The sequence below is a fragment of the Hylobates moloch genome, unplaced genomic scaffold (genome assembly GCF_009828535.3).
Source record: "Hylobates moloch isolate HMO894 unplaced genomic scaffold, HMol_V3 SCAFFOLD_24, whole genome shotgun sequence".
Lineage (NCBI taxonomy): Eukaryota > Metazoa > Chordata > Mammalia > Primates > Hylobatidae > Hylobates > Hylobates moloch.
The window spans coordinates 16,124,423-16,138,267 of NW_026652299.1; the positions used below are offsets into that span (position 1 = coordinate 16,124,423).

The window sequence follows — 13,845 nt, forward strand, 5'->3', positions numbered from 1 at the left end:
TCAGCCTCCTGAGGAGCTAGGACTACGGGTGTGCACCACCATGCCTGGCTACATCATGAAAGCTGCATGAGTAAATTTCTAATGGTATCTTATTCTTTTTTTTTTGTTTTCGGATGCAGTCTCTATCGCTCAGGCTGGAGTACAGTGGTGCAATCTTGGCTCACTGCAACCACCACCTACTGGGTTCAAGCGATTCTCTTGCCTCAGCCTCCCCAGTAGCTGGGGCTACAGGAGCGCACCGCCATGTCCGTCTAATTTTTGTATTTTTAGTAGAGATGGGGGTTTCACCATGTTGGCCAGGTTGGTCCTGAACTCCTGACTTCAGGTGATCTGCCCACCTCAGCCTCCCAAAGTGCTGGGATTACAGGCGAGAGCCACAACGACTGGCCTGGTATCTTATTCTTTAAAGCAGCCCGATCTCCATTAATATCCATGCCTCCACCCCCCCCCCCCCCCCCCCCCCCACACACACTCTCTCTCTCTCTCTCTCTCTCTCTCTCACAAACACCACGTACATTTTGAAAATTTGACATGAAATATAAAACAGTTGATCTCAGCATCTGGTCATTTGTTACGAACGGTAGTAAAAAGGACACCATCTGGGTTAGATAAAGATAGATATGTCATGGTTCCTATCTTTGAAATTAGGCATTTTTAGCCACCATACCGTATGAGGATAGCAGTATAAAGAGTCTTATGAAAACAAGAGGAAGAAATTAGTCCTGACTGATATTTATAGAGGTAGTGACATTTGGGCTTGGACTTAAAGGAAAAGCTCATTCCAACAAAAATAAAAGGTTTGGAAAAAGTAAGACAGTTAATATGTTTGAGGAATGGGGAATAGTCATGAATGAATGAATATGGTATGTGAAGTGATAAGTGGAAGATGAAGGTACAACAGAATACTGGTGAAGAAGCACAGGTTTTACACATAGAAGAGTGATAAGAACTACCAGGAAGTTCTAGATTTTAAAGACTGTGAAAGCAGAAAAAACACTAACATCTCAGTACTTCATTCAGCAGTAGCATAAATAAGCTAGGATTGAGTTTTTGAACACAGTGGAGCTATTAAAAATAATGATGCCAAGCACTTCAAAAATTACCTTCGCTAAGAATCTATCTTATTAATCCCTTCACGATTTTGTCTATTCTCTTATGCCACATCTCATAAAACTCTACAGGTAACATAAACGTTTTCTGGTTAGTTGTTCTCTCATGGTTTGTGTATGCCTTTTTTTTTTTTTTTTTTTTGAGACAGTCTCACTCTGTCGGCCAGGTTGGAGTGCAGTGGCACCATCTTGGCTCACCGCAACCTCCACCTCCCGGGTTTAAGTGATTCTCATACCTCAGCCTGCCGAGTAGCTGGAATTACAGGCGTGTGCCACCGTGCCTGGCTAATTTTTGTATTTTTAGTAGAGACAGGATTTCGCCATGTTGGCCAGGACATCAAACTCCTGACTTCAGGTGATCTGCCCGCCTCGGCCTCCTAAAGTGCTGGGATTATAGGCATGAGTCATGGCGCCTGGCCTGAATTTAAATTTTACGGTAACATTGGGCCAGTGTGGTGGTTCACACCTGTAATCCCAGCACTTTCGGAGGCCAAGGTGGGTAGATCACGTCACATCAGAAGTTCAAGACCAGCCTGACCAACATAGTGAAACCCCATCTCTACTACAAATACAAAATTAGCCAGGCGTGGTGGCGCATACCTGTAATCCCAGCTACTTGGGAGGCTGAGGCAGAAGAATCACTTGAACCTAGGAGGCAGAGGTTGCAGTGAGTTGAGATCGCGCCATTGCACTCCAGTCTGGGTGACAAGAGCAAAACTCCATCTTAAAAAAATAAAAATTAAAATAAAAAAATAAATTTTAACGTAACATTGGTTTATAAGATTAAACACATTTTTTTTTTTTTTTTTTTTTGAGACGGAGTCTTGCTCTGTCGCCCAGGCTGGAGTGCAGTGGCGCGATCTCGGCTCACTGCAACCTCCGCCTCCCGGGTTCACGCCATTCTCCTGCCTCAGCCTCTCCGAGTAGCTGGGACTACAGGCGCCCGCCACCACGCCCGGCTAATTTTTTGTATTTTTGGTAGAGACGGGGTTTCACCGTGGTCTCGATCTCCTGACCTCGTGATCCGCCCGCCTCGGCCTCCCAAAGTGCTGGGATTACAAGCGTGAGCCACCGCGCCCGGAAGATTAAACACATTTAATCACCTTTTCATTAAAATGACACTCCCACGAATACAAATCACATCAGACTGGAATTTCTGGATCACTCATTAAGTCTCTCCTAGAAAAACGTACAGCAGCTAAATCACAGATTCCATATAATTAGCCTCAAAGTGCTTAGGAAGAACTCAAACAAAGAATACAAACTGTTCAACTTTATATCTAGTATGTAAAGTTTGAAATGAAGGTATTATTTGAATATTTTTACTTTTAATTTATTTACTATTATTTTTTGAGACACAGTCTTACTCTATTGCCCAGGACAGAACGCAGTGGCATGATCTCACCTCACTGCAATCTCCACCTCCTGGGTCAAGCGACTCTCCTGTCTTAGCCTCCTGAGTAGCTGGAATTACAGGTGTGCGCCACCTCACCTAGCTAATTTTTGTATTTTTAGTAGAGACAGGGTTTCGCCATGTTGCCCAGGCTGATCTTGAACTCCTGAGCTCAAAGTGATCCGCCCTGGTTGGCCTCCCAAAGTGCTGGGATTATAGGGGTGTGCCACGGCACCTGGCCTGAATATTTTTAAAAATGTAGACTTAATATCTTTTATAAAAACCTTATAGAGCATAAAAAAGATTTTTATAGTAGAAAATTTGGAAAAAAATACAAACATAGAAAAAGCCTATATGGGAAAATAATCACTTATAGATACTCCCCCATTTACATTTTTATATGTGGCTAGCCTAATTTTCTATGCAGAGGGCAACATATATATTCATTTTCATTATTTATAGAAATGGGGTTATATGACACAGACTATTTCAAAATATTTTTTCATATAATGCTTCCACATCTTATCAATAGAAATTTTACAATGTATGGGAAGAAAGTATTTAAGTAATTTTCTTCAAAACATATTTAGACCTCAAGTTTAACATCAAACAACTCAACTAATCTTTGCTGTACTTTCAGGATGAAGGCATGCGTTGAGAAGCTAAAAGGACAAAAAATATAAACATTTTAGAACAAACTATGTCAGCTTCCTGTGTCTGCTCTGGAATTTGGCCCCAAATTCCTGTCTTTTCACTTAAAATATAATTTAAAATTATATTTTCATTTTAAATTTAAATTTTCACTTAAAATTATCTTTAAAATTATATTTTCATTTTAAATTTAAATTTTCATTTAAAATATAATTATCTTTGCTTCAATGATACCACAAGCTAATCTTTTTTGTTGATTTTTCTTTATTTTTTTGAGACTGAGTCTTGCTCTGTCTGCTTTGTCACCCAGGCTGGAGTGCAGTGGTGCAATCTTGGCTTATGGCAACCTCAATCCCCTGGGTTCAAGTGCTTCTCTTGCCCAAGGAGCTGGGATTACAGGTGCGTGCCAGCACACCCATCTAATATTTGTGTATTTAATAGAGATGGGGTTTCACCATGTTGGCCAGGCTGGTCTTGAACTCCTGCCACCAGGTGATTGGACCACCTCGGTCTCCCGAAGTGCTGGGATTACAGGGGTGCGCCACTGCGCCTGTCACACAAGCTAATCTTAATACCTAAGCCTCAAATGACATTTATTAAGTTTCAGGCACTGTTCTGAGTACTTTACATATGTTAACTCATTTAGTGTTCACAATCTTATGAAACGGATACAATTATTATCCCTATTTTTCAGATGAGGAAACAAAAGGCACAGAGAGGTTCATACCTTCTCTATAGTCAACAGCTATCAAGTGTGTAGCTGGGAGCTGCACACAGCTGTCTGATTCTAAAATTTACTTTTTTGAGGAACACATGTTAAAGAAGTATTATAGTAATATTGTTCAAATAAGCAGAACCTGGCCTTGTTTCATTTTCTGATAATTTTGGTTAATGAAGACTTTACTGTAGCTTAACATACCTAAGTCTCAAGATAAACTTAATTACAAGAAAACAGATAATTACTGGAAATAATGTCAATCAACAAGGAAACGTTTTGTTCATTTGAACTAAAGATTTATTGGTGAGTATAAACATTGCTATTCAAAATAGGAATCAGAGTGAAAATTTTTGAGTAGTTAGTTCAGATGGTAGCCACATGAACTTGGGGGCGTTAAAAAAGAGCAGGTGTAAGTGAGCATATGATTAGCCCATAATGTCCTCTCGGTGGGAGGAACAGTCCTTCCCTTGGTTTGCCCACTACCCCCAAGATGCGTGGTTTACTACTTATGTATTTCAAAGTTACACTTCCTTGCCTTACTATAATTAGACTATACGCATAAATTGTATTAAACAATTAGGAAGGGCCACTGCACTCCAGTCTAGGCAAAACAGTGAGACTCTGTCTCTAAAAATATTAAAACATAACAAAAGACAATTGGGAAAGAGAAGAACTGGCTCAAATGGTGACACTATTTCAGGTTCCACATCCCACAGTTCTGTCTCTCAGCCTGAGTATTTTCATGTGAATCTCCAATGTTCCCTTTGGGCTTTAGTTTTGCTGTTTTGCCTCAGAGGCTGCTTTTGCTCAAAATGTCTGTTGCCACATTCCAGATTAGTCTATACAAGATTAGTCTAGCAGAGTTTTCATAGATACTGGCTGTCTTCTCCACAAAGTCAGGCGCTTTGCCAAGAAGTCAGACTTTACTCAGCAGGGCAGTGCCAGCTTTAGCCTGTACACATTTTGTGCAAGGAGAGCTACTATGTTTTATGGGTGAAGTTTTGAAGTTCTGTGAAGCACTGGCTTTTTTCCATCCACTGAGTAGCATTTCATTCATTTTTACATCCAAGGCAAGAAAACCCACCAGGTTTAAACTACACTGGGTAGAAAGCCATCAGGGTCTGAGGAACCGTTCTAAACTAACACAACTAAAATTGACATTTAACATTTGATGCTCAGTATGATCGGTACCCCAGGAAGGAAATTCTACTGGCATTAGGACAGGTATATGAATGTTTTTACCAGAAATCATGATGAAATGTTTCATCACTTATTCTTTTTTTTTTTTTTTTTGAGACGGAGTCTCGCTCTGTCACCCAGGCTGGAGTGCAGTGGCGCAATCTTGGCTCACTGCAAGCTCCGCCTCCTGGGTTCACGCCATTCTCCTGCCTCAGCCTCTCCGAGTAGCTGAGACCACAGGCGCCCGCCACCACACCCAGCTAATTTTTTGTATTTTTAGTAGAGATGGGGTTTCACCATGGTCTCGATCTCCTGACCTCGTGATCCGCCCGCCTCGGCCTCCCAAAGTGCTGGGATTACAAGCGTGAGCCACCACGCCCAGCCGTTGCATCATTTATTCTAATAATTATAACATACAACACAGTAATTGGCTGAAAAGTATATAATTTTGAATTATATTCTCTAAAGAGCAGAACATTAAAGATTACTAAAAGATTATTGGTCTTTTTCTAATGCAGTGCTTAGCAGAAAAGTACTCAATAGGCATGAACAGGCTAGCATTTGTTCCAATGAAAAAGAAAATAAAACTGGGATCTATATTGGTTAAAATTATTATAATCACAAGCAAAACTAGAAATACTCAGCTGGAAAGCACTAAAAACAAAAAAACCCACATCATTCTCCTAATCCAATCAAAGATAAGAACCTTATTATTGCCTATGTAAGACAGAATCATTAATAAAATAATTGTTAACATAAAATAAAGGATCATTTAATTACAGGTATGCCTCACATTATGTACATTTCCTTAATAAAATTTACATCTTGAACTGTTCAAGTTGCTCATGATTTCCTCTGAACTTTTGTTTAAACAAAGAAATTTCAGACTGCTGGGCATGAACCGTTACAGAGTGACACCTAGAGAAGTGGCATTGTAGGTTAGGTTCCTCATCTAATTATTCAGACAAAAGCAAGAGTGGGTACAGAGTTCTGATAGTGTCAAAAGTATAGTTTGAAGACTGCCAAGTTTGAGAAAGAAAAATCCAATGATCTGGAAAAGAGGGAGAAGGCTGAGGATTAGGAAGGAGAAGTAGATTCCTAGAGAATGAAAAGTATCAACAGGTTTCAAAAATGCTGCAAGAAGAGTATTTCCGGTATCCCGACTCCAACTTGGCTACCACATAAATTATTCTTTCTTCATTAAAAAGTATATTTCAGTATATTAGAATTACAAAAAATTCTTCCTGTGATACATCTGAATTTAACCTGGAAAGTAGAGGAAAACAGTATATCTTTTATAGGAATTTACGTCAATATTGTGGGAAAGCCTCTATTTTGTAAAGTAAGAAATGCCAATAGTAAGTGATACCAAACAACAAAATAAATATCCAGATCTCAACATAGATTTAAAAAAAAAAAACAAACACTACCATTCTGCTTTGTTAAAGGACTGCACTGTTGCAATATTATCCCATTTCTTCCAGCATTTTCAGAGGAAAGCACAATCAATTCTGCAAGCTGAGAGAACTAGGACAATATAAATTGATGGTTCAGGCACTTCCCTGGAGAGCTCCAAAGAATATTCTATTTTTAACTCTCTTTCACTTTAACCGAGAAGAGAGCAGGAACGAAATGCAGTGATCAGCAGAGAAGTACTGAACAGGCATTAACAGGCTAATTTTATTTTATATAGGTGATCCGAACTAGCATTTGTTCTAAAGGAAAGCATTCTTAATAACACAGAAATAATCAGAAAAATTACAAAAAGAATTAAAGAAATGCTTACAATACCCATGAATCTAAGGTTATTTCACTTAATAGTACCTATTAATTTTTTTTCCAGACTGTGCTTGTACAATAGAAGCACTGTGAAGGTAGTTTTTTTTTTTTTTTTTTTTTTTTTTTTTTTTTTTTTTTAAGATGAGCCATTTTACTAAAGCCAAATTTATTTGTAACTAGGCATCTACAAGACCAAATTGTTAAAACCTCAAGCTTATAATCTTGGGCTTCTGTCTGTGGCACTATTTTAGTAGGCGGGCAAGTTCAACTAAAGCTAGCCCCATGGGTGTATTTGGAAGGAGATGCAGTTGCCATCACACTTGATTATCCCTTCTCATCTATCATCCCCTCTTCTCTCACTCCTGTGCCTGAAATAAACATATACATATACAAAAACCAATTCTAACAAAAACAGCCACACAGAGTTTGCTCACAGCTATTTAAAGAACTATTCCATGGAAGAGTCTATACAACTCAAGGAAATCTGTGGGTACTTACCAGATATATTTGGCTCCAGATTTCAGTGGCGGCAGGTTAATGGAGAAGGGAAAAGGGAAATAGGTGGATTTGTAGGTATTATACAATGTCTGAATCTATGCTGAATCACATAATACATACTAAGAAATGCTCACAGAATCAATGAAAAAACAAGAATAGCCAGAGCCACTACCTAGTAATTTACAAATACAAAATTCCTATTACTTGGATTGAAAGTTGTCAATACAGAAATTGACTTTGTGCCTAGAGTCCCTATTTGACATAGCTGACTCTCCTATCAATAAGCCCCCTCACCTGCTTACCCAGTAGTGCTGACTTTTCCTTGCTTGCCTTTTACACCCTAGTTACTCTTAAATTTGTGCCTTCAAATTCTGTCAACAGTCTGCGCACGTTGAAGACTGTTTATCCCAACAAGTTTCTTCCACAGGGTCGTTCATCAGGATCCTACCACAGTCTGCTGGTAATAAAGCGTAATCAACTTGGAACCATATGATTCTGGGTTATCTGGAAAGCTAACACTAAAGATATAATGCACTGATAATCTTTGAAGTTATCAAATGGTTGTAAAACTAAAAGTATAGTTTCATAGAATCATTTTGCTTCCCACAGGTATGCAACAACATCATCGATGGAAAAAAAAATTAAATTATATCGTTGGTAAGAACCGAGACCAAGTAGCTTCAAATGCATTTAGGTGTATTAGGTCCATTTGATGTCATGCTTTCATATACAACAATATCCCTAAAAAGTTGTGTAGCAATAGGGAGAGACATATTTGACTTCTGCTAATGAGTTTGGTATGCTTAAAACATTAAGCTAATTTTTAGATAAGCTCAAAACCAAACTGAATTTGTCATCCAAATCTACTTTGGAAAAGAAATAAGCAATAGCTTTCACAAATTTTTAATAGGTAAATTATATTAGGCCAAAGCTGTCACTTAAATTCAAATCCCTATTTCTGAGTATGATGCATGATTTAAAGGTATTACAATTAATGAAAAATATAAACAAATGTTAACACCTTCATACAGCATTAAAAAAAAAGCAAAAAAGCAGTGGAAACCTGAGTAAAAAGAAGCCAGGAAGCAGCTGAAAAAGAGACCGGTTCACTGTGAGAAATGTAAACCTCTCAGACAGTGCTACGGCCCCGAATCCAACAGCTCAGGAACAAGGCCAATTATTGCAAAATATTAAATGTATATGGTGAAGCTACAAACTTTTCAAGAGTCATAAGAATAATAACAGCTACACAGAAAACAGCTAGGGCTCTGTAAACCTAAAATCTTCACTATACTTACTACCTGCAGAAAGAGTTTCTTTATAGTATACCACACTTCTTATATGCAGTGTACTTTACAGTATTCAAAGCATACATTTTATGATAAAGGTTTAAAGTAATAAATCTTTATTAGTGAAACTGGTAAGTAATCTGATCTTTTGAAATAGTTGCTTTCATTGACTCGTTATTGACAGTTGGTTGCCAAGCTGTTACAAACCAATTCTCTATTATTCTACCTTTCTGAACTAGAAATGACTCACGAGACACAAAGAATCATGGAGTTTTAGAGTACACAGAGGCTTCAATAGACAATACAGTAAAACTTCCATACTTTGCAAATGAGTCCAACTGAAACTCAGTGGCTTTAAGTGATATGCCTAACACCAGTTACAAATGACTAAGGGCCATCAGGATTCTGACTTTTATTTTGTTGTTCTTTCCCATTATATAGTGCATTGTCTAGAAAGTCTTATGTGTGTAGCCAGGGTTTCTTCTGTTTCTGTTGATAGGGGTTTACTCAACCTTGTTTTGAAAGAATAGTTCAGTAGTTTCACATTCATAACAAAAGACTAGTACATTCATTTCCCCAGCAGTAATGTTAGTCCTGATTTCAATTGTGGTCCACTGGCACATGTGGATAAAAGACGTAGAGAATTTTATCCTTATGATATTTCCCCAACCTCCTTCCTACCCACCAAAGGAAAAATAATGAAAGATCCTGTATTTCTACTGCCCATACCCTATCTGGTCTAAAAATACTTTGCTCAGTTGGGTTTGTTAATTTAGGGCAAAATTTCTTTAAGTTCAAATACAAACATTTAAACATTACTTGTGCCAGAGTGAAAAAAAAATTGCTCCGAATCTACTAGTGTTTTCATTATTTGGTTGAATATTAGTTTCACCCTTTTATGTAATTAAAAAAAAAAACATGCTTCTTGACACTTTGTGGGGTGTTGTTTGACAAGAAATAAAAATATAAGAGATATTAAAAATTATTTCTCATTTTTAATCAGATTGGGATAGTAGAATGTAGAGAGGTAAGAAAGTAAAAACCAAAAGGAAACCCAGAAGTATGTTTCCATATAAAAATGTAAATTATGAGACAGTAATTGCTATATATCTGTAAAAAAACTAAAAAAACAATAAACTGTCTTGTTAATTTCCCAGTACATTTTACTTTTCTACACTAGGGCACATACAAACATAAATGCACACTTTTCTGTTAAGCTTTTTTTTTTTTTTTTGAGACAGAGTCTCACTCTGTTGCCCAGGCTGGAGTGCAGTGGTGCCATCTCAGCTCACTGGAACCTCCGCCTCCCAGGTTCAAACGATTCTCCTGCCTCAGCCTCCCAAGTAGCTGGTATTACAGGTGTGTGCCACCATGCCCGGCTAATTTTGTTTTTGTATTTTTAAAGTAGACACAGGGTTTCACAATGTTGGCCAGGCTGGTCTCAAACTCCTGACCTTAGGTGATCCACCTGCCTCGGCCTCCCAGAGTGGTGGGATTACAGGCATGAGCCACCGTGCCTGGCCTTCTGCAAGTTTTGACATAAAAATTAACGATGAGCTAACTATAAAAAAGTCTTTAGATTATAACTTTTAAAAAAGAGTTCAAGTCCCCACTAATTCTATGAAAAGGTTCAATACAATTACCAATACTATAGTTGGAACTGGCCCTGCTGAACTTTTCTTTAAAGGAAAATTTTCTATGATACTTATTAGCATAACAAAATTCCTTTCTCTTTTAGATAAGAATGCTTTGAGGATTTATTCCTTTCATTCTTCAAACTGAATGAGTCAACTAACTTAAGCTGTAAGTTAAGAGGATACTATATAAAACAGCTGAAAGGACAAGTCTAGTTTTTATAAAGTGTTATATTATGACTGACACATAAGAGTCAAACACAATGTCAAACATTTTTCAAAGACATGATTCTCTTTTTTGTGTCTGTAGCACTATCCAGATGCAACCTGATTTATTGTTTCCTCCTTCTTATCATAACTAGCATCAGAGAAAACCCCACAGTTAAAAATATCACCAATGATAAACACATGCTATCTGTCACACAGATGTTTTCACCCCCAATCAGGCATATTTAGTTGAATTCTATTAAATGTTTTTTTTTTTTTTTTTTTTTTTGCAGGGAGGCATTTGTACTAGCACACTAGTCCCAATCTGTGATTGAAAGTGATTTTGTAGGCAGTTTGACCATGGAGAGGGATAAACATTTTGCCATGTTGAAGAACAAAATTAGTAAGCTAACACAAACACAGAACAAAGGATTTTTGCTCGCCTTATTAATAGAGTATACTAATGAATTAAGTTAATTACTCACATACAAGGATATTTAAATGAGTAGCATGAAGGTACATTTCTTTATCATGGCATCAGCTACAGTCTGTGTTATAATTTTGGAAGAAAAAAATCAAGAAAAAACAATATGAAAATTCTATTACTTGAGGTCCAGAAAAATTCAGAAAATTGTTTCTGAATAAAACACCAATGTATATAAAGCTAATGAGCAGTCCCACAACCAATGTTCCCACGAATAGAGAATAACTTGTGATACCTTTTGAAATTATATCATATACTAGTTTACATTATTTGATGTGGACTGTATTATTAAATTTTAGGTAGCTTGGAACTAAAATTATAACTTGGCTAAAAATGACCAATGTTTGTATTCAACATTCTTTGGAAGAACATTTGTCACACGTACAACACAAGGCTAGTAACATACTAAAAAGGGGAGAAGCTGTAAACTAACCACGAGACAACTCCTAAGGGTAACAGATTAAGGACCTGGAAGTTATCCCGCGTGGCTACGCTAAGCATGAACTATATCTAGCCGAGAAAGTTAGTGAGTCACAATGATCACTGAAGACTGCAACAGTAAAGAGAAGTGTAACTACTATTCATCAGATGGGCCAGTGCAGAGATGCTTCTCCTAAACTGGTGGTAACCCTGAAGAGTTTCACACAATATCAAGAGCAGTAGATAGCCTCAGTGGAGGTGGAGGTTATGGGTTCCTCAGTGAGTCACACTCACATAGTCTGGGAGCCTCCAGTAGTGATAAGCAGTTAAGAAAGCTCTAAAGAAACCAATGATAAAATTCTACTTCAACTCCTAGAGTTATAAAAGGCTGAATAAATACCTTATTAAACATCTGGGAAGTACACATCTAGGTGAGAAGCATATAGAGAAATGAGTTCATTAAAAAATCAGTAAGATAGTTTTATACACTGAGATCAAAATTGTTTTCACTGAATGCTTGAAGAAAATCTGCAAAGTGCTAAAACAAAAACAATCCTGAGTTTTAATAAATTTCATTTAAGTGGCCTTAGATTGTATTTGGTTTAAAAATACTTTTCACTATCAATCAATAAACTGAAAAGCAAAACACAGAAAATAATGCTAAGTACATCATTTCTTCTAAAGGCATGCCTACTAAGAGATCAAAATATCATCCCTAGACTAGGGTTCTCAATCCAAGTTAGGTGGTTTTGATCTTTGCTTCTGGTTAGCCATTCATAAGTCATCTTGCCTTGCCTTGCCTCTCTTTTGCTGTTACCATAGGTGATTTATCAGGCTGCAAAGACAGTTTCAATCTCAATGGCAGTGAGAGATGGCAGCCACTTAACAAACTGCTTAAGATATTCCCAGTACAGCTCCCAACCCTTTAGCATGTAGACCTGACACTGTGGTATTTTCCAGAGGATGCTAAGATTTGCTCACTGTATTAATCTCATTGGTTTGCAAACTCATATGTATGAACACATTCGAGATCCTGAGAGACTGAGTAGGTACTATCTTAAGAGCAATACCGAAATAGAAGATGGAAAAAAGCATGGCTCAGAAGTTATGACATAAGAAACACAACTCACCTGTCTGCTGTGCAGGTTGTGGCAGTGGCTGGTTTAGATGTGAATTGTAATGAACAGAAGGGACTGGGCGATACTGAGGTTGGCTGGAGTGATAGTGGCCTGGAGCGCAATAACAGGCTGGCATCTAGGATCATAAATATTGTGGGAAAAAAATCAATTTTACTTGCATTACATATGTTTTTCTGTGAGGAAGATCAGAGCTTAATGAGTAATAGTTCTTTTTAGCACTAATCATTGGAAAACTGATTTTTCTTAAATTTAACTGAAATTAAAAAAAATTCAAACATACAGTATGCACAAAAAGATAACTAATGTGTCATCAATCATATTTAGATTTTAATCTTTTTTGCCATATTTGCTTCAGCTCTCTCTCTTACAAAACCAACATTACCGAATTAGCTAAAGACTCACCCTATTTCCTTTACTCTAACTTCCGTAGAAGCCATTGTTCTGTAGTTGGTGATTTTACTATATAGTATATATCTATTTACTATATATCTATTATCCATACATACATGTATTATTATTTTATTTATTTTTAGGTTTTTTTTTTTTTTTTTTTGAGGTGGAGTCTCGTTCTGTCGCCCAGGTTGGAGTGTAGTGCTGCGATCTTGGCTCACTGCAACCTCTGGCTTCCAGGTTCAAACGATTCTCCTGCCTCAGCCTCCTGAGTAGCTGAGATTATAGGCATGTGCCACCATATCCAGCTAATTTTTGTATTTTCAGTAGAGATGGGGTTTTACCACGTTGGCCAGGCTGGTCTCAAACTCCTGACCTCAAGTATCTGCCCACCTCAGCCTCCCAAAGTGCTGGGATCATAGGCATGAGCCACTGTGCCCGGGCGAGTATTTTAAAAATCCAAATGTCCAAAATCTGAAATGCTCCAAAATCTTTAACTTTCTGAGTACCAACATGATGCCAAAAGCATCATGTCATGTCAGTACTCAAAAAGAAACTCCATACCTGACCTCATGTGACAGGTTACAGTCAAAACTTTACGTCATGCATGAAATTATTTAAAATATTGCTTATATTACCTTAAGACTATGTGTATAAGATGTATATGAAACACAAGTGAACTTGGTTTTAGACTTTGGGCCCTATCCCAAGATATCTCATTGTATATATGCGAATATTCCAAAATCCAAAAAAAAAAAAACAAAAAAAAAATTCTGAAACTTCTGGTCCAGGCTTTTCAAATAAGGGAAACTCAACTACATATAACTTCATGAAACTTATTTTGCAATTCATATTGTTTTTGAGACATCTTTCTTTATTGAAACATATACAGATAGCTCATTCAATTTAACTGCTAAACAACATTCATTGTATAAACTATTTTAACCACTCCCAC

General features: G+C 37.3%; 1 protein-coding gene across 21 annotated transcripts in view; it reads right to left on the reverse strand.

The window, feature by feature from the left end:
• Positions 1-13,845, reverse strand: part of R3HDM1 (R3H domain containing 1) — a 199,715-nt gene that overhangs the window by 54,479 nt on the left and 131,391 nt on the right. For all 21 annotated transcript variants that reach the window (XM_032145802.2, XM_058434352.1, XM_032145789.2 and 18 more), the window contains one exon: positions 12,492-12,615. In XM_032145802.2, coding sequence (XP_032001693.1) covers positions 12,492-12,615 — 124 coding nt within the window. The remainder of the gene's footprint in view (positions 1-12,491; positions 12,616-13,845) is intronic.